The following is a 25,450-nucleotide window of genomic DNA, read 5'->3' on the forward strand; positions in this document are numbered from 1 at the left end:
CAACTGCCTCTGACACAGCGTCAAAATATTTCCACCTGTCGTTGTGCCTTTTAGGCTCATCATATCAAGCAGCTCCTCCATACAGCAAAATTATCATCGACTCCCATAAAAATTAAAAGCTGTGCGGTGTCTGTGGCGTCTGTGCTCTCATCGCATGCTATCGAGTAAAATCAAAAGCACAAGCTTTCTCTCTCAGCTGAAGTTTCAGGTTAGCTGACAAGTCCTCGATTCTCCGCACCACTGTATTTCTGGATAAGGTCACGTTGTTGAAATCCTGCACTTTTCCGAGCACATTACTTCTGTGACTTTGATGAGGCGCTGCTTTATGAAATCACCGTCTGAGAACGGTTTGCCATGCTGGGCAATAAGTTTTGCGACTTCATAGCTTGCTGCTGTGGCGTTTTCCTGTATTTTGTTAGCACGAAATAAAAACTGTTGTTGAGCTTGCAGGCTAGCTGCCATTTGCTTGAATTTCTGTGCTCGTTTGGCACCTGTGGACGATCGTAGCTCTGATGCTTGGTCTCATAGTGCCGACGGACATTATACTCTTTCATCACGGCAACATCTTCATTGCAAATCAAACAGACACACTTTCCGTTGATTTCTTTAAAGAAATATTCATTTTCCCACCGTGTTTGAAATCTTCTACACTCACTTGCTATCTTGCGTTTCTTGGTGCTGCCATTTCTGGTGACTCGTGGTAAATATTTAGGACTATATCAGAGGCCTGAAAACCTGGGACATTACAATACAGATGGATACAGTCAGTCTACTAAAAAGCAACAATATGTGGATATCATCTTCATTTAAGGGGGGAAAATGTTTCATATTCATTCATCTTGGCCAGGGTGTCAAACTTGGTCCCTTAAGACTTGTGGACTTCAACTCCCAGAGTCCTCAGCCAGCAAAGCTGGCTGAGGAACTCTGGGAATTGAAATCCACAAGTCTTAAAGACAAGTTTGGACACCAATCTTAACTTTGTTTTGTATTTGGTATGAACTTGAAACTCCCTTCGTTATTCCCTGCCCAAGGGGTGGAGGCGCGAGGAGCTCACCAGGCGGCCCGGGGAAGGCGAGAGTACAACTCCTGGGGTCGGGAACGGCCAGCAGCCTCTTTCCCGCTTGCCGCCTCCTCCGCCCCCTCCCTTCGTTATTCCCTGCCCAAGGGGTGGAGGCGCGAGGAGCTCACCAGGCGGCCCGGGGAAGGCGAGAGTACAACTCCTGGGGTCGGGAACGGGCAGCAGCCTCTTTCCCGCTCGCCGCCTCCTCCGCCCCCTCCCTTCGTTATTCCCTGCCGAAGGGGTGGAGGCGCGAGGAGCTCACCAGGCGGCCCGGGGAAGGCGAGAGTACAACTCCTGGGGTCGGGAACGGCCAGCAGCCTCTTTCCCGCTTGCCGCCGCCTCCTCCGCCCCCTCCCTTCGTTATTCCCTGCCCAAGGGGTGGAGGCGCGAGGAGCTCACCAGGCGGCCCGGGGAAGGCGAGAGTACAACTCCTGGGGTCGGGAACGGCCAGCAGCCTCTTTCCCGCTTGCCGCCGCCTCCTCCGCCCCCTCCCTTCGTTATTCCCTGCCGAAGGGGTGGAGGCGCGAGGAGCTCACCAGGCGGCCCGGGGAAGGCGAGAGTACAACTCCTGGGGTCGGGAACGGCCAGCAGCCTCTTTCCCGCTTGCCGCCGCCTCCTCCGCCTCCCTTCGTTATTCCCTGCCCAAGGGGTGGAGGCGAGGAGCTCACCAGGCGGCCCGGGAAGGCGAGTACAACTCCTGGGGTCGGGAATGGCCAGCAGCCTCTTCCCCGCTTGCCGCCGCCTCCTCCGCCCCCTCCCTTCGTTATTCCCTGCCCAAGGGGTGGAGGCGCGAGGAGCTCACCAGGCGGCCCGGGGGAGGCGAGTGTACAACTCCTGGGGTCGGAACGCCAGCAGCCTCTTTCCGCTTGCCGCCTCCTCCGCCCCTCCTTCATTATTCCCGCCCATGGGAGGAGCCATGAGCCTCGCAGCGAACCACTGGGCAAGCACCGGGAGGTGGCCCAAAAGGGCCATATTCATTATACTTTTAGAATTTGCTGAGGGCCAATAAAAACTGACCCGCGGGCCGCAGTTGGCCCGCGGGCCGTAGTTTGGACACCCCTGGTGTATACTGTTGTGACCAAAAAAAAAAAATTATGGTTACCAAAACTGGATGCAGTATTCCAAGTGTGGTCTCACCAAGGCCTTATAAGGTGGCACTAACACTTCATGTGATCTTGATTCTACACCTCTGTTAATGCAGCCTAGGATTGCATTGGCCCTTTTGGCTGCTGTTGCACACTGCCAGCTCATGTTTAACTGTCCACTAGGACTCCAAGATCCCTCTCGCAGTTACTGCTATTGAGCCAAGTCTCAACTAATCTGTACCTGTACATTTGGTTTTTCTTGCCTAAGTATAAAACCTTACTGTTCTCACCATTTAGTTTTATTTCTTTGGATAGGGCCCAGTGTTCATCTGTTTAGAACTTCTGGATCTTGAGTCTATCTTCTAGAGTGTTGGCTGCAGGTTTCTCCTTTAAATCTGCATAACTGCACTGTGTTAACCTCGGCCATAATGATAGCACAGTTCATTTGACCTCTTATGCTCTGCTTGTATGTTCTGCCCAGATTATTAATATTTGCTTGACTAGACCTCTATAATATCTCTAGCAACAGTTTCCATGGTGATAGCAATTTCAAATAATTTATTAAATGTTCAGTCTGGTTCTGTATTTTTTTCCTTTCAGAATTCCACATTATTTGACCTCTTAACACATTTAGCCCTTCACCAAATTTGCAATGTTCAGAACTCTTTTAAGTTCCTCTGCATAAGATCCAATGGATTCATACTCTGTTGGCTTGAACTCTGAAATGCCCTGCAATTAATAAAGGTTTTCGGCCTCAGTTGTACGTACAGTATTTTTGCTAGTCTTGCAAACTCAAATGAGAGTGCCCTTGTGGGGTACTCTAAGCTTAAACTTTGTGTCCTGTAACATCTGGTAAAAAAGATCATTTTCCCCCCAGCAATGTTCTCATTTGCTCAAAGCATTGTTCAAGTCTCTCTCTTTTTATAATATCCAGTCATCTGTGGCATTGGTTCAGAGGTGGTATTCAGCAAGTTCTGATCAGTTCTGGAGAACCGGTAGCGGAAATTTTGTGTAGTTCGGAGAACCGGTAGTAAAAATTCTGACTGGCCCCGCCCCCATCTATTCTCTGCCTCCCAAGTCCCAGCTGATTGGGAGGAAATAGGGATTGCACAGTATTCTTCCCCTGGAGTGTAGTGGGAATGGAGATTTTACAGTATTTTTCCCCAGCCACGCCCACCAAGCCACACCCACCAAGCCATGCCATGCCCACCAAGCCACACCCACAGGAGGATTGGGTGCTGCATATAAGTGAGTCGAAGAGAGCAACTAGACATCTCTATCACTGGCATAAACTATAGAGTGGTTATGCGTATGCATGCCAGCCCCATTCATAATCTTCCTGTAAACATTTATGTCACCACAAAGAGTCAAAGCTTCATAATGCCTTCAGTTAAATGCAAAACTGGTTCAATATTAAAAGATTGGATGGTTCTGTATATTCCAAAAGAAATTGAATTGTTGTAATTTTATCTGAAAAGAATTGGGGTAGTACTCCACCCTATTTATATACCATGAATCTAAAACATTTGATAAATCATATCATAGAGTCCTCGGCAGGGGAACTAAAAGACAAACTTTTTCTGCAGTGGCTCCTGCTTTACAGAACATCCTCCATTTGGAGATTAGAGTGGCATCAACCATGTTAACCTCCCATTCCTGAGGTGCTAAATATATTCAGGGCCCTATTCCCTGGCTGAATTGCTTATTGGCCAAATATCTTGCTTCTATGTATATTTAATCTGGGTGTTTTTAGTGTTTTTAGCTATCAATTTTTTTTTTAATTTTAAGCCACTCAGAATCATTGACTGAGATCAGCATCTCTAACAGGGCTGTCAAACTTCTGGCCCGTATGCTGGATGCGTCACTCTCTGGCCATGCCCACCCTCGTTTTAGCAAAGGGGAAAAAAGTCACGATAAGTCATGTGCCGACGCCGTGCCAATGTGAATTTGACAATTTTGATTCTCTTGCCTCTCCTGTTCAACATCTACATGAAGCCGTTGTGTGAGGTCATCAGTGGCTTTGGGGTGAGTTATCAGCTGTACGCTGATGATACTCAGCTGTACTTTTCCACCCCGGGCTACCCCAATGAAGCTGTTGAACTGCTGTCTCGTTGCCTGGAGGCCGTACGGGTCTGGATGGGGAGAAACAGACTCAGACTCAATCCATCCAAGACGGAGTGGCTGTGGATGCCGGCACCCCGGTACAGTCAGCTGCAACCGCAGCTGTCTGTTGGGGGCGAGTCACTGGCCCCAACAGAGAGGGTACGCAACTTGGGCGTTCTCCTGGATGGATGGCTGTCATTTGAAGATCATTTGGCGGCCATCTCCAGGAGAGCCTTTTACCAGGTTCGCCTGGTCCACCAGTTGCGTCCCTTTCTGGACCGGGATGCCTTATGCACGGTCACTCTCTGGCCATGCCCACCCTCGTTTTAGCAAAGGGGAAAAAAGTCACGATAAGTCATGTGCCGACGCCGTGCCAATGTGAATTTGACAATTTTGATTCTCTCGCCTCTCCTGTTCAACATCTACATGAAGCCGTTGTGTGAGGTCATCAGTGGCTTCGGGGTGAGTTATCAGCTGTACGCTGATGATACTCAGCTGTACTTTTCCACCCCGGGCTACCCCAATGAAGCTGTTGAACTGCTGTCTCGTTGCCTGGAGGCCGTACGGGTCTGGATGGGGAGAAACAGACTCAGACTCAATCCATCCAAGACGGAGTGGCTGTGGATGCCGGCACCCCGGTACAGTCAGCTGCAACCGCAGCTGTCTGTTGGGGGCGAGTCACTGGCCCCAACAGAGAGGGTACGCAACTTGGGCGTTCTCCTGGATGGATGGCTGTCGTTTGAAGATCATTTGGCGGCCGTCTCCAGGAGAGCCTTTTACCAGGTTCGCCTGGTCCGCCAGTTGCGTCCCTTTCTGGACCGGGATGCCTTATGCACGGTCACTCATGCTCTCGTCACTTCCCGCCTGGATTATTGCAATGCTCTCTACATGGGGCTACCCCTGAAGTGCACTCGGAGACTCCAGTTAGTCCAAAATGCAGCTGCGCGGGTGATCGAGGGAGCTCCTCGTTGCTCCCGGGTAACACCGCTCCTGCGCAGTTTGCACTGGCTACCTGTGGTCTTTCGGGTGCGCTTCAAGGTTTTGGTTACCACTTTTAAAGCGCTCCATGGCTTAGGGCCCGGGTACTTACGGGACCGCCTGCTGTTACCTTATGCCTCCCATCGACCCGTACGCTCTCACAGAGAGGGTCTCCTCAGGGTGCCGTCCGCCAAGCAATGCCGGCTGGCGGCCCCCAGGGGGAGGGCCTTCTCTGTTGGAGCACCTATGCTCTGGAACGACCTTCCCCCCAGTTTGCGCCAAATATCTGACCTTCGGACCTTTCACCGGGAATTAAAAACTCACTTATTTATTCAAGCGGGATTGGACTGATTTTTTTAAATTCTAAATTTTAAAGTTTTAATTCTTGGTAATTTTATATGGGGTATTTTAGGTTAGGTCAATCTGACGGTTTTAATTCGGCCATTATGGAATAGGTATTTTAAATTGATATTTTAACTTTGTATACTTGCTGTTTTTATTTTTGGCTGTACACCGCCCTGAGTCCTTCAGGAGAAGGGCGGTATAAAAATTTAAATAAATAAATAAATAAATAAATAAATAAATTTCAGTATGGTGTGTAGTTGGGGTGGTGGTGGTGGAAAAATGTGCTTTTTCCTACACTAAATTAAAAAATATATTCACTGTCACAAGATACAGTAAAAAAAATTTACTTTTAATTTTTAATCTTTTTTTTTTTTTTTGTAAAATATGTTTGCCAAGAAAACCATACGGATAGAAAATATAAAATGGTTGACAAAATCTATCTTGATGCTTGCTAGGAGTCAAAAACAATTTGATGGCACATAATCTTTTTACAAGCTCCATTTAAAAGAAACATCCAATGGGAGAATATATTTTTACCCATTAATAGCTGGTTTCTTGATAGCAGATTAAAGGGGCATTCAGATCCAGTGGTCGCAGCCTTCTCCCTAATGATGGGTTGCATTTATTTCCATTAATGTTAATTATTTTGATTGATTGATTTAATCCATATACATGCAGATGTGACTCTGAGAAGCTAACTGGTTAAAAGCAGTAATAATAACGGAAACCAGTATCAACAAAAACTTTGATAAATAAACTGATAAACTGAGGCCTTGCTAAAATGGCCACAGATGATATATCTAAACAAAACAATAAATAAAAGCCTCTCAATGGGCCATTTAGGCTCATCTAATTCCTACATGTGCATCAGTACATGAATGAATTATTATATACAATTAGAGGGTGTTGGAAGAAATGTCCATCTGGGTGCAGTTCCAAGTGGGGAAAAAGACACTGGAAACATGGAGACTGCTTGGAAATATGGTTTAATGGTGGTCAGGATCACATGGCTTGAGTTCCTAAACAGAAAAGGGCCAAGATGCCAAGCGCGCCCTGGCTTTATGCTTTCTCTGAGCTTTGAACTTCCTGGGCCACAGGAAGAGTATCCTGATTGGTTGTCAGACTCCCAGGGGTGGGGGTCTTAGCTAGCCTTGCTGGCTGATGTAATCTTCCCAGGTGCCATGTGGTGAGTTTCTGTTGCTAGATGAGTCCTATTGTGTTGCAGATGATGGTCCCATTGACAAAGGTGGAGAGAATGAGTTTCTGCCTCTGGCCCATTGACAAAGGTGGGGGGAGGCAGGAAGCTGCAGGGAGCTGCTTTGTCCTTAAAACATGTTTCTCCATTTCTCATCCAGGAAAATATAATATTCTGCCCTTTTTAATATTTCCTAAGATATTTCATTCTTCTAGGAGGGTAGGTGGGTGCTAACTTCCTACAAGGGAAAACTGTGATCTTTAACTTTTGAGATGCAATTCCACCTTTGGGGTGATCAAAGTAGCCACCTAGTGGTATAGAAAAATGAGAATATATCAGTTCTGAAGGAGCTACTATTGAGCCCTGCAATAGATCTCAAATTAGAACATGCGTTTATATGTTGCATGGGCATATATGTATATGCGGATTTAATAACTTAATAGCACTCCTTTTGGGGAGGCAGGAAGCTGCAGGGAGCTGCTTTGTCCTTAAAACATGTTTCTCCATTTCTCATCCAGGAAAATATAATATTCTGCCCTTTTTAATATTTCCTAAGATATTTCATTCTTCTAGGAGGGTAGGTGGGTGCTAACTTCCTACAAGGGAAAACTGTGATCTTTAACTTTTGAGATGCAATTCCACCTTTGGGGTGATCAAAGTAGCCACCTAGTGGTATAGAAAAATGAGAATATATCAGTTCTGAAGGAGCTACTATTGAGCCCTGCAATAGATCTCAAATTAGAACATGCGTTTATATGTTGCATGGGCATATATGTATATGCGGATTTAATAACTTAATAGCACTCCTTTTGGGGAGGCAGGATGTAAAATGTGATTATTTTGAAATTCCTTAGAGATATTTATTCGTCAAGCTGGACAGTAACTACAGAACTCTCCTACTCTCTTATTTTATTTCTTGACATCTAAATCCTCTGACATTTAAGAAGGGATCAAACACAAGTGATTTCTTAAGCAATTCCACACAGCACTTTCTGATTCAGATAAAAGGTTTTTGAATTATTCTGTGGTCTATATATTTTTAATGAGCCAAATTTAATCACTGTTGACAGCTGAAGATTTATTTTATTTGTATCCCCATAGGGTTCAAAAAGGAATTCCATATTTCAAGTGCTTTCACTTGTGTTCTGGGCAATCGGTGGACTTTAATATATGTTGAATTCATTTATTTATTGATGTTTTATTAAAATCTTAGTTTTGGGGTTGCTTGCAGCTTTTAAAAGATGAACTGTAGAAATGAATAATCATCATGCTTTATCTACATATTAGAGGAAAGAAACTCAGAAAGGAACTTCCCTAATTTATCAGGTTGTAAAAGAGATGGCAGGAGCTGTGTACTATCAGACTTGCAGGTTTCTGTTTGTTGGAAGGACCAGTTCCAAGCTGGGGGAAAGACCCTGGAAATAAAATGGAGGCAGGCTGCAGGAAAAGAAATCTTTGTTTATTTGGTAGCCAGAAACTAATGACAGCAGCATGTTTCTGGGGTGGCTGACAAAATGGGGTTGAGAGTAGATGGGTTTTTATACATTCTTTCGAGCTTTGTGATTGAGATGCCTGTTCCTGTTTAAGAATGCGTCCTTTAATATTTTAATGGCTGTTGCCAGATTCCTATAGGGTCATGGCTGGCTCTACAGGCAAAAGGGGAAATGCAAATCCCAGGTGTTTGTCTGAGCTAATCTTGTCAGCTTTCGCTTGCCTAATTGTGTTGCTTATTTGGAGTCTCTTTGCTTCTGAATATATTGGCCCAGTCTTTCTGAATGGATACAAAATCCCCATTCCTAAAGACCAGCCTATTCAAGCTTCTGCTTGAGGCTGTTTTCCTATGACAGGAAGACTGGGGCTGTTCCATCTTTCTACCTCCATTTCTCCTTCAGAGGAAATATTCTATACTGCCTCTTTTTAATATTAAGAATAAAGAATATTTTAATTTGGGGAGGGGCGGCCTTCCTACATGTTAATATGGCCTTACAATAAAGCTCTTTTGATTGTGTTTCCTGCTTGGTTTTCCCAGGAAGATTGACAAGAGGTTAAGTCACTGAAATAGAGCAGGGAGATTTGAATACCTTATGCCACCAGACTTGAAATCTTGGGTTTAGAAAACTTAGAACTCTGCCGCCTTCGACAGGACCTGTGTTTAACTCATAGAATCATCTATTGCAATGTCCTTCCTGTTGAAGACTACTTCAGCTTCAATCGCCACAATACAAGAGCAAACAATAGATTTAATGTTAACCACTTCAATCATGATTGCAGAAAATATGACTTCTGTAACAGAGTTGTTAATGCTTGGAACACACTACCTGACTCTGTGGTCTCTTCTCAAAATCCCCAAAGCTTTAACCAAAAACTGTCTACTATTGACCTCACCCCATTCCTAAGAAGTCTGTAAGGGGCGTGCATAAGAGCACAAATGTGCCTACCGTTCCTCTCCTATTGTTTTCTTTCATTATATCCAATTAATATATTTATTGCATGCTTATGCTTATATCTATATCTATATCTATATATATCTATATCTATATCTATATCTATATCTATATATCTATAGATAGATATAGATAGATATAGATAGATATGCTTATATATTATATAGTTACTTTCATGCTTATGCTTATATATACTGTTGTGACAAAATAAATACATAAATAAAATAAATAAATAAACTGTAGCCCTGCCTTAGGCACTGAAGTCAGCTGAGTTACCTGGAGCTAGTCGCTTTCTCCAAACTCTAGGAAGAAGACATGGAAAACAACTTCCAAAGATATTGATTGCAGAAAATTAGAGGGATTTGTCCAGGAATCAAGAGTGACACAAAAGCAGAGAGAGAGAGAGAGAGAGGGAGAGGGAGAGGGAGAGGGAGGGAGGGAGGGAGGGAGGCAGAGAAATGTATTTGTTAAAATAAATGTATATCATCACGCTAACATGAAAGATACATGTGAGAACTTGAAAATTAATATATCTGTTATGTCTCAAGCACTCTATTTAATTGTATGCATGGTGTAACAATTTGGCAAAGGTTATGAGAATAGGGGGATTGGGAACGGTAAAGTGTGATGCCAAAGGAAAACAAAATGTAGGAAGTGGAGAGGAAATAATTAGTGCAAAATAATGGCCATTTATGAAACAGATGTTGGATGTGATTTTCATCTAGAGCATAATTTAAAAGGAGTCATTTGTAGTCATTTATTTGAATAAAATCTGGCCAGTCCAAGTTTATATTAAAGCAGGTTATTATAGGTTCTTAACTTTCTTTTAGAATATTTCATTTTGTAATAATGTGTGTGTGTGTGTGTGTTTGATGCTTATTTATTTTGGCTATAGGGATTAAGGCTGCCTGGTTACCAGGCTAAAGAAGGTTATGAAAGGTAGGCTGCTAAACTGATGTTTAAAGAGCAAGGGAACAATATCTCACTTTTCTTGTAGGTTTTTTTCCCCTCCAGTCTAAATTATGCTAATGTTTCACCCTGGACACAGGAAAAGAAAAAGTCTAAATGCCTGTTTTTACCTCATTAAAAAAAATTAAGTAGAAACTGCACTTAATTTATTAAAATGAGTGAAATGAATATATATTCCAGGACACTGACAATCAATAGAAATAATGTTGGATTATTTCATAAAAAAATCAGCTGTGTGCCTTTTGTTGTTGTTGCAATTTCGGAAAAGACCCATGAAGCCTCTCTGTCCCCAGCACTATGGCTATGTAGCCAAGTATCAGAGGAACCTATAAAAGACTACTTCAGCTTCAATCGCAATATTACAAGAGCAAAAAATAGATTCAAGCTAAAGTCAACCGCTTCAAACTTGATTGCAGAAAATATGACTTCTGCAACAGAGTTGTTAATGCTTGGAACTCATTACCTGACTCCATAGCCTCTACTCAAAATCCCAAAATCTTCAACCAAAAACTGTCTACTATTGACCTCACCCCATTCCTAAGAGGGCTATAAGGGGCGTGCATAAGAGCACAAAAGTGCCTACCGTTCCTGTCCTATTGTTCCCTTCATTATATCAAATTGATATAGTTGATGCATATTTTTTACTTATATATATATATTTTCTTCAAGATATGTTGTTTTATCTATGACAATTGTTTGTGTATACTGTTGTGACAAAAAATAAATAAAAAATAAAAATCCTATACTTGTGCGGTCTGTCTCCAACTCCCTGTTCCTGGAAACACAAGTCATTCTTCTGGTTGTTTATGCAGAAGATCAATTAAGTTCTCTATAAAGGACCTCTGGTCTCTTTCCTGAAGCTGAAAAAGAAAGAGGAAATTATATCATTTTAGGAAATAAGGGTTGCTGAAAGAAGTGCCCACCCCTTTCTACCTCAGCCTTGATGCATTACCCTCCCCCATAATAGATTATCCTTGAGAAAATGTGGCCCTCAACAGAAAAAACAACAACTCTGCTTTCTCCCATCTCTAAAATGTTCTCTAAACTCCAATATACAGTACGTACATCTGATTTTGAAGGCACATGGAACAAACATCTGTTAAGTAGCTGACTGATTTCCAAAGTGGAATCCAATCTGTTTAGAAAAGAGATCATGTGTTCAAATTATAGTCATCATTGACAGTATTGTACATGATAATGAAGTAATAGGTTAATCATTAATATTAAAAGAGGGAACTACAAGATATAAGAAAATGCAAGTTTTTAATATGTCACTAAGAGCAGCATAAATGTATAGCAATAGCACTTAAACTTATATACCATCTCACAGTGCTTTACAGCGCTCTCTAAGCGGTTTACAGAGTCAGCATATTGCCCCCAACAACAATCTGGCTCCTCATTTTACCAACCTCGGAAGGATGGAAGGCTGAGTCAATCTTAAACTGGTGTGAATCGAACTGCCGAACTGCTGGCAGCAGTCAGTCAGCAGAAGTAGCCTGCAGTACTGCATTCTAACCACTGTGCCACTATGGCTCATGTGTATAGTGTAAAAGACAGATATATTTTTTCACAAGCAACTTTTATCTAAACAATCTGTTCTTTTTAAAGCAGAAGATATTTGCAAAAGTAGTTTTAAATGAAAATCAGGATTCATATACATGATAGAAATGCTATCTATGCTGTCATAATGATTTTGCTACTCAATCCATTTTGAGCAATAAGATTGCATAATAAATTCAAAACCCTCTTCCAAGTTTTATTTAAATAGATTATAGATGAAGAAGATTATTCATAATTTCAGAATGAAAATCTATTACTTGGTGCAAAGAACTCTTCTTTTAGAATAGAATAGAATAGAATAGAATTTTATTGGCCAAGTGTGATTGGACACACAAGGAATTTGTCTTGGTGCATATGCTCTCAGTGTACATAAAAGAAAAGATACGTTCATCAAGGTACGTTTTGATAAAGTAAATATGAAAATATATGTAAGATCTACTTTTTTTTAACCACTTATCCAGGCCATGGAAAGTGTGATTGTGGAAAGTGTAAATGTGAAGAAGGTTGGTATGGTGATGCTTGTCAATACCCAACTATCTGCAATTTTACACGGAGGAAGAGTAATGAAATGTGCAAGAATTCTCAAGACATCATTTGTTCAAATGCAGGTGAGATTTTTATTTTAATGGGCTGATAAATCACTTTGGTGAAGTAATTTTTAATCAGTCATACAATGAAGGATGAATTAAATCAACATATGTCTACTAGAAGGATTTTTTTATGCCTTATTAATGACATACATTATATAAAATTCTGAAAGAAACATGGGCCATGAAATCAAACATTCTTTTCAATGATAAATGGAATGGTAAACGGTAGTCCTAATGCCAGTACTGTGTTTCTGATGTTTATAGGTACTTGTCACTGTGGCAGATGTAAATGTGACAATTTAGAAGGAAATGGATTGATCCATGGTAAATACTGTGAGTGTGATGACGGAGAATGTATAGATGAAGAAACGGGACTGATGTGTACAGGTGAGCATATTTAAAGCTATGCTAATCACAGCAAACATTCTTCAGATAATCATGCTCTTATCATTGAGGACAATTTTTGCAGGAAACGGTTCTGCTCCAACTTGTGTTGAATATACCAATTTGGCTGGGCCTTAATCACAGCTGTCCTTAGAGATAATTTGGGGACCAAGGCAAGGAATATTGCAATTACTAGCCATCATTTCCTTTCAGAGAAAGGTAATAGCTTTCCCTCCCCTATTTTTTTCTTTGAAGAATTTCTGCACCCAGAGAAACTTGGTAACAGTTAGCTGTAGTTGTGAAAATGAGGAATAAAATTTAGAAAAGTATAGCCTTGTAATATTCACAATAAACAGACAACAAAAGGAGGGCAGTCTTTCTGCAGATCTGTATGAATGTTCACTGCTGAAGCAGTTTGAAGATTACTCTGCAGCACTTTGGACTGGAAGGCAAGGAGCTTCAGAACATGAACATGGCCAAATACTAGCTGCAATTTCTTAAATTAAACACACTCCCCCCCCCCAATTACTACTATCTTTTGCCTTTGAATCTAATGTGTGTTTTAGGGCATTCCACCTCATATCATCAAGGAAAAGAGCAGGACAGATGGCCAGCTGATCCAGCAGCAAAGAAAGGAATATTGTGTGCATATGTTTTCAGCAGTGGTTGGAGGGCATTGTCATCTCTAAGGTGGTAGCCACAGCCTTGTGATCTAAGCTATGACGATGATGGAGGTGATGTGCAGACAAAAGGATTGCAGTTTTGTGCCTACAAGTTTGACCACCTCTATAGATACAGTTGTATACTTTACTCCAAACTGGGCACTGGGACTTAATTTGGAACAGTTTATGCATACCATAAGTCTCTCTTTTCCACTTCATATCATGACAATGTAAACCCTTGGTCCTTTCCTCATGACTATGTTTAGCTGCCATCAAATCAACAAAAAGCTGCAGCAGAATAGACCTATATTAGCCTGACTCAATCCATCTATTACAGGATAATGGGAGGATAATTATCCCACAAGCTTTAATTAGAGATACTCCCGATTCATTTGCAGGTTAGAAAATGACTTTTGGAAGACAGCATAACCTGCCTGCATAACCTTCTGAAAATTTAGCATTATAGTTGGTGTGCTCCATTATCTAACTGAAGTTTTAATTGAAATTTTCATTTATCATCAAATCTTCTGAGGCCAGAAGTTGCCCTTTCTTTTTGAGACATAAATATTTACTTTGAGATGAGGTCACTGATGGCCTGTAAGAAGAAAAACATCATTTTATTTCTGAGAAGACAGTTGGAAAGTATGCCACTAGAAGACAATTGAGCAGCTCATGGCTACTAGGAAAGAAACTATACTTCTTCCCTTCCCAAATTACACAATCCATTGAAAAAAACTGCTAATTGAAATAACCATCACCAGAAATATCAGCCCTGCAATCTAGATTGAGAAATCCCAAACAGAACCTAAAGAAGAGTGGTAAACTGTTGTGTTGTGTTAATCCCTCAAGTTAGTAAAAACTGATCTTAATTCAAAAGAGATTTTAGATACAAGATTGTAGTCATTACTCTGGCATAGCTCTCCCTATGGTTCCATCAATATAGGAATGATTCTACACTCAAATAACATTTTTCTTCTTCTAGTAGGGTTTTCTTTTTTTCATATCAACCAAATATTGATCCATTGGTTGCAACAGGAATTGACCGACCAACTTGTTGCTTGAATCTGATGTTAGGTTAGCCCAAATCACCCACCCAGCATTCCTATCTAAAGTGGGATTAGAACTCACAGTTTCCTGGTTTCTAGCCTGGTGCCTTAAACCCTGGACTTCATTGGCTCTCAAAACTCAAATATAATTGATGTTATATCAAATTATATCAATTATATCAAATATAATTGATATTTTATAATTATGATAAATTTTAAATTCAAAAATCCATATTATTCATATTCCTATGAAAGGCTAGACATGTTTAAAAGAATCTGATCCTTTAAAACTAAAATGTACTGCTCAGTCTAAACTAGAATAATTCCCCAAATGAGGGAGTTGATAAAAATGGGGACATCATAAGTAATAAAGAGCACAAAAATGAAAACTATGTAAGGAAAAATGTAAAAGTTCCCAAACATGCAAAGTTGTGATTTGAAATACAAGAACCATAATTGTTCTAAACTCAACAGAGCTGCTTCTTCTTAACGTAGAGTAAAACGAAAGTAAGAAAGCAGAAGAAGGCTGTGAGCTATGTATCATTTATTAAACATATTGGGTTAGATCTGATGCCAGCAATGGAATCTTAGTAATTGTCAAAATTATAATGTTGTAAAGGAGGAATTCTCTGTGATTTAATGTCAAAAAAGAAAAAGAAAAAAGGGGTATATTTAATAATGGCAATACCTTGATATTAGGTATTGATAACTTCTATAAATATCTGTAATATGCCCATCCTGACAGTTCAACTCACATAAACCAAAAGGTCTGATTAAATACAGGCTGACACTTCACCTTTCAGAACAAAATGTGTCACATTCATAAATTCACATAAATCAAACAGGTTCTTCAGAAAGCCAGAAAATGCCAGCTTTTGATGGGTCTTGACAGAGATTAAACACTAGACCAGGGGTCTCCAACCTTGGCAACCTTAAGCCTGGAGGACTTCAACTCCCAGAATTCTAGGAGTTGAAGTCCTCCAGGCTTAAAGTTGTCAAGGTTAGAGACCCCTGCACTAGACTCATTGGTTCTCAAAACTCAAATATAATTGATGTTTATAAATATTTTATGATTGTGGTTTTTATGATTATATTTTATGATTTATGATTTTTATGATTATGATTATTGATTTTTGAGAAAAACCTGACACCCCCCCATTAGACAAATTTTTATAACACCCATTGATCAAACATCTAAACTTAAAACTTTTAAGATTTCAAAAAGAAACTGAATAATGTATGTTTCTGGAAGGAAGTCTTCACTGTCAACATTATGTTTTGGGATAAGGCCATGGCATGTGTTACTGTGGAAACTGTTACTGCGAGGCTGGTTGGCATGGTGATAAATGTGAACTCCAATGTGACATCGCCCCCTGGGAGATCAAGAAGAAGTGTACCTCTCCAAATGGCAAAATCTGCAGCAACAGAGGTTTGTTGTTCACCTTGGTTATCATCCAAGTTAACTTTTTTTCCTACCTTTGGCACTTTTCCAAAGTTTTTTTTAATTTTATTTACATTTATATCCTGCCCTTCTCCGAAGACTCAGGGCGGCTTACAGTGTGTAAGGCAATAGTCTCATTCTATTTGTATATTTACAAAGTCAACTTATTGCCCCCCCAACAATCTGGGTCCTCATTTTACCTACCTTATAAAGGATGGAAGGCTGAGTCAACCTTGGACCTGGTGGGACTCGAGCCTGCAGTAATTGCAGGCTGGTGTGTTTTAATAACAGGTTACAGGGCTTATGGAAAACCCAGCTGATTTGTTATTACAAAAGGAGAGGTAGATATTACTAACCATGAGCCATGTCAAGTTTATTCTGTTTATTTGCCCCCCCTCCCCCCGTGTATTAATATAGTGAAATATGCAAAAAAATAAAAAAAAATATGGGGCAGGAAGAGAGCACTATGGAGAAAAGATCGTCAACATACCTGAACAATATCTAAAGCACCCTAAGTTCCTCATGAACCAATCACCTGTAATTTATAATGAGTATGCACAGAGATCCATCTACATACATATTTTCCATTATGGTGTTCATGCATAAGAGCTTAATACTTGGATAAGGTACCAGGTTGAGGAAAGAAAAGTGCTGAAAAATTACAAAGTAGGAGTCAGCCAAAACTATTCTCCAAAGCACCTGAAGGCAGGACAAGAAGTAATGGCTGGAAACTAATCAAGGAGAAAATCAACCTAGAACAAAGGAGAAATTACCTTAGAGTTAGAACAATTAATCAGTGAAACAACTTGCCTCCAGAAGTTGTGAATGCTCCAACACTGGAAGTTTTTAACCAGAGAGTGGACAACCATTTGTCTGAAATGGTATACGGTTTCCTGCCTGAACAGGGGGTTGGACCAGAAGACCTCCAAGGTCCCTTCCAACTTTCTTATTCTGGGGAAAGTTAGTCAGATATTGTGAAATCAGTGTGTATGGAACAGCACTGGGTGATGCTGTTTCAGACCTTGGCCTCTTTTGTTTCCATGCTCTTTTTTAATGTTTTCACAAAACAGCAAAACTAGATGTCAGTGTAGATATGATATACACACTGACGGGTCCTTTTTCCAATCATGGAGTAGAAGAGTGCCCAACAACAAAGAGAGTCTAAGCAAGATGAATGTTCAAATAGAGGTGCTAAGCAAAGAAAGGAGAATATAAGGGGCTTCACTTTTCCTAGCAATAACTGTATTTTAATTGAAGATCAATTGTCCTGGGTGCAGTATTGCTTCTAGGTTGTGACATGGTATGATCAGGCTTTCTCCTACCTCAACCCTCTATATTACATGAAACATGATTTTGTGCATAAAATTAGAACTGTACAATGTCCCCTATCAATGAGATTCTCTGCTGAGTACAGTATCAAATAATATTCGAATAATATTTTTTGCTGTGAGTGTATGTGTATATGCATGTGTACGTTTGCAGACATATGAATTCTTGCTGTCAAGTTGGTAATTTGATGATGCTGTTTAAATATCTATCTATCTATCTATCTATCTATCTATCTATCTATCTATCTATCTATCTATCTATCTATCTATCTTTCATCTATGAAATTTATTTGCCTGAAATTTAAACTGACTCTGGACAGTTTACAGCATAAAAATGTAGGTAAGTCTGCTCTAGATCCAACCCACTTTCTAAAAACATACTTTTTAAAGTTTTATTAAAGAGAACTGAAGGCCAATAGGGGATTTTAATATATTGGTTGACTCAACGGAGACATTGCATTTTATTTTTGATATTTCAACAGTGGAGGGGATGTGGCTTCTAAATACTGTGAATGTGTAGATAAATGTTGCTGCCATCCTGAAAAACAGTTCCCAGGATTGTTGATTTCATAACAGAACCAACTCAAAAGACATTACATGTAATATTCCATTATGAGAGAGTTAGCCCTCGTCAACTTTTGTTCAACATCAAAATTGTGTCTAAATCTTTTGTATGTACATGTTAATTTCTACCACTAATTTATCGTTTCATTTTCATTCAAGTAGTTTTAGTTAGATTGGATGAAAAATATTCATAAATATATCTATTGTATGTTTCTAAAATGTGAAAATATGTTTGTTTTCACTAAGAAAATATTTAAAATATCAACTATTGTTTCTCTGACTACAATCCAGATCTATTAGATTAAAGCAAAAATGCAAATCTCAAAATTCATCTCTTTACTACTTCTTTATTGAGAAAATGCTGCCAAATGAGGAGCATCTAATTATTTTGAGAGTATTTATAAAACCCGCTTGTTTTAATTATATGGCAATTTAAAAGCCCTGGCTAAAATATTGAAAATACACACACAAACACTCATATTTTAGAAACTATGCCCTAAATTGTAACATTAGTTTTGTAAATGAATTATTTGTCTATTTGGTGACATGGAACTTTATGATTGATGGAATGTCATGATTTTGTTGAAAGTAATACTTTAAAAAATACTGTATATTTATATATATACATATACATATACATATACATATACATATACATATATATATATATATATATATATATCCGTGAAAACCTACGAATATATATATATATATACATACCATATAAGATCAGAAAGTGTGCCAGAAGAAAGGAATAATGAGCTGCAGTGGTGCAGTGGTTAGAGTCAGTGGTGGCTTTCACTTACTTTTGCTACCGATTCACTCACGCAGAGCATATTTGATGATGTCCGGGCAGGTGGGCGGAGCCTCCTGCCACCACTGCTACCGATTTGCCCGAATGGGGTGAACCGATAGCAACCCACCACTGGTTAGAGTGCAGTACTGCAGGCTACCTCTGCTGATCACCGGCTGCCAGCAATTTGGCAGATCAAATCTCACCAGGCTCAAGGTTGACTCAGTCTTCCATCCTTCCGAGGTGGGTAAAATGAAGACCCAGATTGCTGGGGGCAATATGCTGACTCTATAAATGGCTTAGAGAGGGCTGTAAAGCTCTATGAAGCAGTATATAAATCCAAGTGCTAGTTCTAGTATCATTGGAAGAAATACCCAACTAGTCAAATGTTTAAGGGATACTGTATGGACTGATTCAAGGATAATTATGGCAGCTGGCAATTATTTATGTGTATTTAATCATCTGACATATACAGTATCCTTCCCTGGAGTGGGAGAGAATGGAGATTTTACAGTATCCTTCCCTGGAGTGGGAGAGAATGGAGATTTTACAGTATCCTGGTTGTTCCTATGTTTATATTTTGGATGGCATTAGTGTGTATTTTGTTCACATATGACATCCCTGCATTCTTCCCTATGGATGATGGTGAATTTTTTGATGAGGGTAGGTTGGGTGAAGCTCAGTGGGAGACTTTGAGCTATTTATTATCTCTTGGCTCAAGCAACCTCACAACTTTTGTGGGGAAACACAAGAGGAAGAAGTACTTCCTCAAACTCCTGAATGAAAACTATGAATACATGCATTATTGACAACTTATATTCAACTTCCCTTGTTTTCATGAACTTAGTAGTAGTTACTAACATTCATACCTGGTCAAATTAAACATAAATTGATCTAAACATTCCTGGTTTGCATGCAGTTAGTATTAAGTATGCATCTCAGATCTTAGGTTTCTAAATTGGGATTTTGCAGTATCCTTCCCTGGAGTGGGAGAGAATGGAGATTTTACAGTATCCTGGTTGTTCCTATGTTTATATTTTGGATGGCATTAGTGTGTATTTTGTTCACATATGACATCCTGCATTCTTCCCTATGGATGATGGTGAATTTTTTGATGAGGGTAGGTTGGGTGAAGCTCAGTGGGAGACTTTGAGCTATTTATTATCTCTTGGCTCAAGCAACCTCACAACTTTTGTGGGGAAACACAAGAGGAAGAAGTACTTCCTCAAACTCCTGAATGAAAACTATGAATACATGCATTATTGACAACTTATATTCAACTTCCCTTGTTTTCATGAACTTAGTAGTAGTTACTAACATTCATACCTGGTCAAATTAAACATAAATTGATCTAAACATTCCTGGTTTGCATGCAGTTAGTATTAAGTATGCATCTCAGATCTTAGGTTTCTAAATTGGGATTTTGCAGTATCCTTCCCTGGAGTGGGAGAGAATGGAGATTTTACAGTATCCTTCCCTGGAGTGGGAGAGAATGGAGATTTTACAGTATCCTTCCCTGGAGTGGGAGAGAATGGAGATTTTACAGTATCCTTCCCTGGAGTGGGAGAGAATGGAGATTTTACAGTATCCTTCCCTGGAGTGGGAGAGAATGGAGATTTTACAGTATCCTTCCCTGGAGTGGGAGAGAATGGAGATTTTACAGTATCCTTCCCTGGAGTGGGAGAGAATGGAGATTTTACAGTATCCTTCCCTGGAGTGGGAGAGAATGGAGATTTTACAGTATCCTTCCCTGGAGTGGGAGAGAATGGAGATTTTACAGTATCCTTCCCTGGAGTGGGAGAGAATGGAGATTTTACAGTATCCTTCCCTGGAGTGGGAGAGAATGGAGATTTTACAGTATCCTTCCCTGGAGTGGGAGAGAATGGAGATTTTACAGTATCCTTCCCTGGAGTGGGAGAGAATGGAGATTTTACAGTATCCTTCCCTGGAGTGGGAGAGAATGGAGATTTTACAGTATCCTTCCCTGGAGTGGGAGAGAATGGAGATTTTACAGTATCCTGGTTGTTCCTATGTTTATATTTTGGATGGCATTAGTGTGTATTTTGTTCACATGATGACATCCCTGCATTCTTCCCTATGGATGATGGTGAATTTTTTGATGAGGGTAGGTTGGGTGAAGCTCAGTGGGAGACTTTGAGCTATTTATTATCTCTTGGCTCAAGCAACCTCACAACTTTTGTGGGGAAACACAAGAGGAAGAAGTACTTCCTCAAACTCCTGAATGAAAACTATGAATACATGCATTATTGACAACTTATATTCAACTTCCCTTGTTTTCATGAACTTAGTAGTAGTTACTAACATTCATACCTGGTCAAATTAAACATAAATTGATCTAAACATTCCTGGTTTGCATGCAGTTAGTATTAAGTATGCATCTCAGATCTTAGGTTTCTAAATTGGGATTTTGCGCTCATACGTTAAAGTGGTTGAGTGACACAAGGCTATTCTAGCATTTTTTGTTGGAAAAAGCAAATATATTCTAACTGGCATGTTTGATGATTAAAAAGTGCAGTAGTGCAGAAAATATAAAGCCTCTGAAGTCCCAATCTTCCACAGTGACTGAGAATTCCTATGGCTGGGAAGAAGCATAGAATAGAGCCTCTATTTACATGCCATTCATTCCCCAGCTTTATTAATCCAAGAAGTTAAACTCCCTGTAAGTTTAGAGTATTACAGAAAACTGTAACAGAAGCTTGCAACTTAGAATAGAATTGAATAGAGTAGAAAAATGTGGGTTAAACAGCATTATCACCAGATGAATTTGTAACTGGCTGACCAACAACACTCAAAGTGGACCCTTAATGGAACTGCATCTACATGGAGGGAACTATGCAGAGGAGTGAGGCCTGTCACGCCACCAGGATACTTTCAACCTTACATGGGAAAAGATCCGAATATGCCAAGACCTACATACCTATATCCGTGAAAACCTACGAATAGATATATATATATATATATATATATATATCCGTGAAAACCTACGAAAACAAATATATATATATATATATATATATATATATATATATATATATATATATATATACATACCATATAAGATCAGAAAGTGTGCCATAAGAAAGGAATAATGAGCTGCAGTGGTGCAGTGGTTAGAGTCAGTGGTGGCTTTCACTTACTTTTGCTACCGATTCACTCACGCAGAGCATATTTGATGATGTCCGGGCAGGTGGGCGGAGCCTCCTGCCACCACTGCTACCGATTCACTCACGCAGAGCATATTTGATGATGTGTGGGCAGGTGGGCGGAGCCTCCTGCCACCACTGCTACCGATTCACTCACGCAGAGCATATTTGATGATGTCCGGGCAGGTGGGCGGAGCCTCCTGCCACCACTGCTACCGATTCACTCACGCAGAGCATATTTGATGATGTCCGGGCAGGTGGGCGGAGCCTCCTGCCACCACTGCTACCGATTCACTCACGCAGAGCATATTTGATGATGTCCGGGCAGGTGGGCGGAGCCTCCTGCCACCACTGCTACCGATTCACTCACGCAGAGCATATTTGATGATGTCCGGGCAGGTGGGCGGAGCCTCCTGCCACCACTGCTACCGATTCACTCACGCAGAGCATATTTGATGATGTGTGGGCAGGTGGGCGGAGCCTCCTGCCACCACTGCTACCGATTCACTCACGCAGAGCATATTTGATGATGTCCGGGCAGGTGGGCGGAGCCTCCTGCCACCACTGCTACCGATTCACTCACGCAGAGCATATTTGATGATGTCCGGGCAGGTGGGCGGAGCCTCCTGCCACCACTGCTACCGATTCACTCACGCAGAGCATATTTGATGATGTCCGGGCAGGTGGGCGGAGCCTCCTGCCACCACTGCTACCGATTCACTCACGCAGAGCATATTTGATGATGTCCGGGCAGGTGGGCGGAGCCTCCTGCCACCACTGCTACCGATTCACTCACGCAGAGCATATTTGATGATGTGTGGGCAGGTGGGCGGAGCCTCCTGCCACCACTGCTACCGATTCACTCACGCAGAGCATATTTGATGATGTCCGGGCAGGTGGGCGGAGCCTCCTGCCACCACTGCTACCGATTCACTCACGCAGAGCATATTTGATGATGTCCGGGCAGGTGGGCGGAGCCTCCTGCCACCACTGCTACCGATTCGCCCGAACTGGGATGAACCGATAGCAACCCACCACTGGTTAGAGTGCAGTACTGCAGGCTACCTCTGCTGATCACCGGCTGCCAGCAATTTGGCAGATCAAATCTCACCAGGCTCAAGGTTGACTCAATCTTCCATCCTTCCGAGGTGGGTAAAATGAAGACCCAGATTGCTGGGGGCAATATGCTGACTCTATAAATGGCTTAGAGAGGGCTGTAAAGCTCTATGAAGCAGTATATAAATCCAAGTGCTAGTTCTAGTATCATTGGAAGAAATACCCAACTAGTCAAATGTTTAAGGGATACTGTATGGACTGATTCAAGGATAATTATGGCAGCTGGCAATTATTTATGTGTATATTTAATCATCTGACATATACAGTATCCTGGTTGTTCCTATGTTTATATTTTGGATGGCATTAGTGTGTATTTTGTTCACATGATGACATCCCTGCATTCTTCCCTATGGATGATGGTGAATTTTTTGATGAGGGTAGGTTGGGTGAAGCTCAGTGGGAGACTTTGAGCTATTTATTATCTCTTGGCTCAAGCAACCTCACAACTTTTGTGGGGAAACACAAGAGGAAGAAGTACTTCCTCAAACTCCTGAATGAAAACTATGAATACATGCATTATTGACAACTTATATTCAACTTCCCTTGTTTTCATGAACTTAGTAGTAGTTACTAACATTCATACCTGGTCAAATTAAACATAAATTGATCTAAACATTCCTGGTTTGCATGCAGTTAGTATTAAGTATGCATCTCAGATCTTAGGTTTCTAAATTGGGATTTTGCGCTCATACGTTAAAGTGGTTGAGTGACACAAGGCTATTCTAGCATTTTTTGTTGGAAAAAGCAAATATATTCTAACTGGCATGTTTGATGATTAAAAAGTGCAGTAGTGCAGAAAATATAAAGCCTCTGAAGTCCCAATCTTCCACAGTGACTGAGAATTCCTATGGCTGGGAAGAAGCATAGAATAGAGCCTCTATTTACATGCCATTCATTCCCCAGCTTTATTAATCCAAGAAGTTAAACTCCCTGTAAGTTTAGAGTATTACAGAAAACTGTAACAGAAGCTTGCAACTTAGAATAGAATTGAATAGAGTAGAAAAATGTGGGTTAAACAGCATTATCACCAGATGAATTTGTAACTGGCTGACCAACAACACTCAAAGTGGACCCTTAATGGAACTGCATCTACATGGAGGGAACTATGCAGAGGAGTACCCCAAGGCTCTGTCTTAGACCCAGTACTCATCAATGATTTAGATGAGGATAGAAGGGAACTCATCAAATTTGCAGACTCTATAAATGGCTTAGAGAGGGCTGTAAAGCTCTATGAAGCAGTATATAAATCAAGTGCTAGTTCTAGTATCATTGGAAGAAATACCCAACTAGTCAAATGTTTAAGGGATACTGTATGGACTGATTCAAGGATAATTATGGCAGCTGGCAATTATTTATGTGTATATTTAATCATCTGACATATACAGTATCCTGGTTGTTCCTATGTTTATATTTTGGATGGCATTAGTGTGTATTTTGTTCACATGATGACATCCCTGCATTCTTCCCTATGGATGATGGTGAATTTTTTGATGAGGGTAGGTTGGGTGAAGCTCAGTGGGAGACTTTGAGCTATTTATTATCTCTTGGCTCAAGCAACCTCACAACTTTTGTGAACACAAGAGGAAGAAGTACTTCCTCAAACTCCTGAATGAAAACTATGAATACATGCATTATTGACAACTTATATTCAACTTCCCTTGTTTTCATGAACTTAGTAGTAGTTACTAACATTCATACCTGGTCAAATTAAACATAAATTGATCTAAACATTCCTGGTTTGCATGCAGTTAGTATTAAGTATGCATCTCAGATCTTAGGTTTCTAAATTGGGATTTTGCGCTCATACGTTAAAGTGGTTGAGTGACACAAGGCTATTCTAGCATTTTTTGTTGGAAAAAGCAAATATATTCTAACTGGCATGTTTGATGATTAAAAAGTGCAGTAGTGCAGAAAATATAAAGCCTCTGAAGTCCCAATCTTCCACAGTGACTGAGAATTCCTATGGCTGGGAAGAAGCATAGAATAGAGCTTCTATTTACATGCCATTCATTCCCCAGCTTTATTAATCCAAGAAGTTAAACTCCCTGTAAGTTTAGAGTATTACAGAAAACTGTAACAGAAGCTTGCAACTTAGAATAGAATTGAATAGAGTAGAAAAATGTGGGTTAAACAGCATTATCACCAGATGAATTTGTAACTGGCTGACCAACAACACTCAAAGTGGACCCTTAATGGAACTGCATCTACATGGAGGGAACTATGCAGAGGAGTACCCCAAGGCTCTGTCTTAGACCCAGTACTCATCAATGATTTAGATGAGGGATAGAAGGGGAACTCATCAAATTTGCAGACATCACCAAGCTGGTAGTAATAGTCAAAACTCCAGAAGATAGGTTCATTCATTAGTGACAACAGTAAGGTTCTACATTTAGGCAAGAAAAAACAAATGCACAAGTATAGAATAGGTGGTACCTGGCTCAATATTAGTATTTTTGAGACAGATCTTGGAGTCCTAGTGGATGATCACTTAAATATGAGCTAGCAGTGTACTGCAGCTGCAAAAAAACACAGTCCTAGACTGCATTAATAGAGGGATAGAATCAAGATCACATTATGTGTTAGTGCCATTTTATAATGCCTTGATAAGACTACACTTAGAATA

General features: G+C 40.5%; 2 protein-coding genes across 3 annotated transcripts in view; one reads left to right on the forward strand and one right to left on the reverse strand.

Moving 5' to 3' along the window:
- Positions 1–25,450, reverse strand: part of NALCN (sodium leak channel, non-selective) — a 463,243-nt gene that overhangs the window by 342,853 nt on the left and 94,940 nt on the right. The gene's annotated exons all lie outside the window — the stretch shown is intronic.
- The window catches only part of ITGBL1 (integrin subunit beta like 1), a 218,778-nt gene that overhangs the window by 73,389 nt on the left and 119,939 nt on the right, over positions 1–25,450 (forward strand). For both annotated transcript variants that reach the window (XM_058184760.1, XM_058184761.1), the window contains exons 3-5: positions 12,201–12,347; positions 12,594–12,716; positions 15,710–15,850. In XM_058184760.1, coding sequence (XP_058040743.1) covers positions 12,201–12,347; positions 12,594–12,716; positions 15,710–15,850 — 411 coding nt within the window. The remainder of the gene's footprint in view (positions 1–12,200; positions 12,348–12,593; positions 12,717–15,709; positions 15,851–25,450) is intronic.

Source organism: Ahaetulla prasina, chromosome 5 (genome assembly GCF_028640845.1).
Source record: "Ahaetulla prasina isolate Xishuangbanna chromosome 5, ASM2864084v1, whole genome shotgun sequence".
Classification (NCBI taxonomy): Eukaryota; Metazoa; Chordata; class Lepidosauria; order Squamata; family Colubridae; genus Ahaetulla; species Ahaetulla prasina.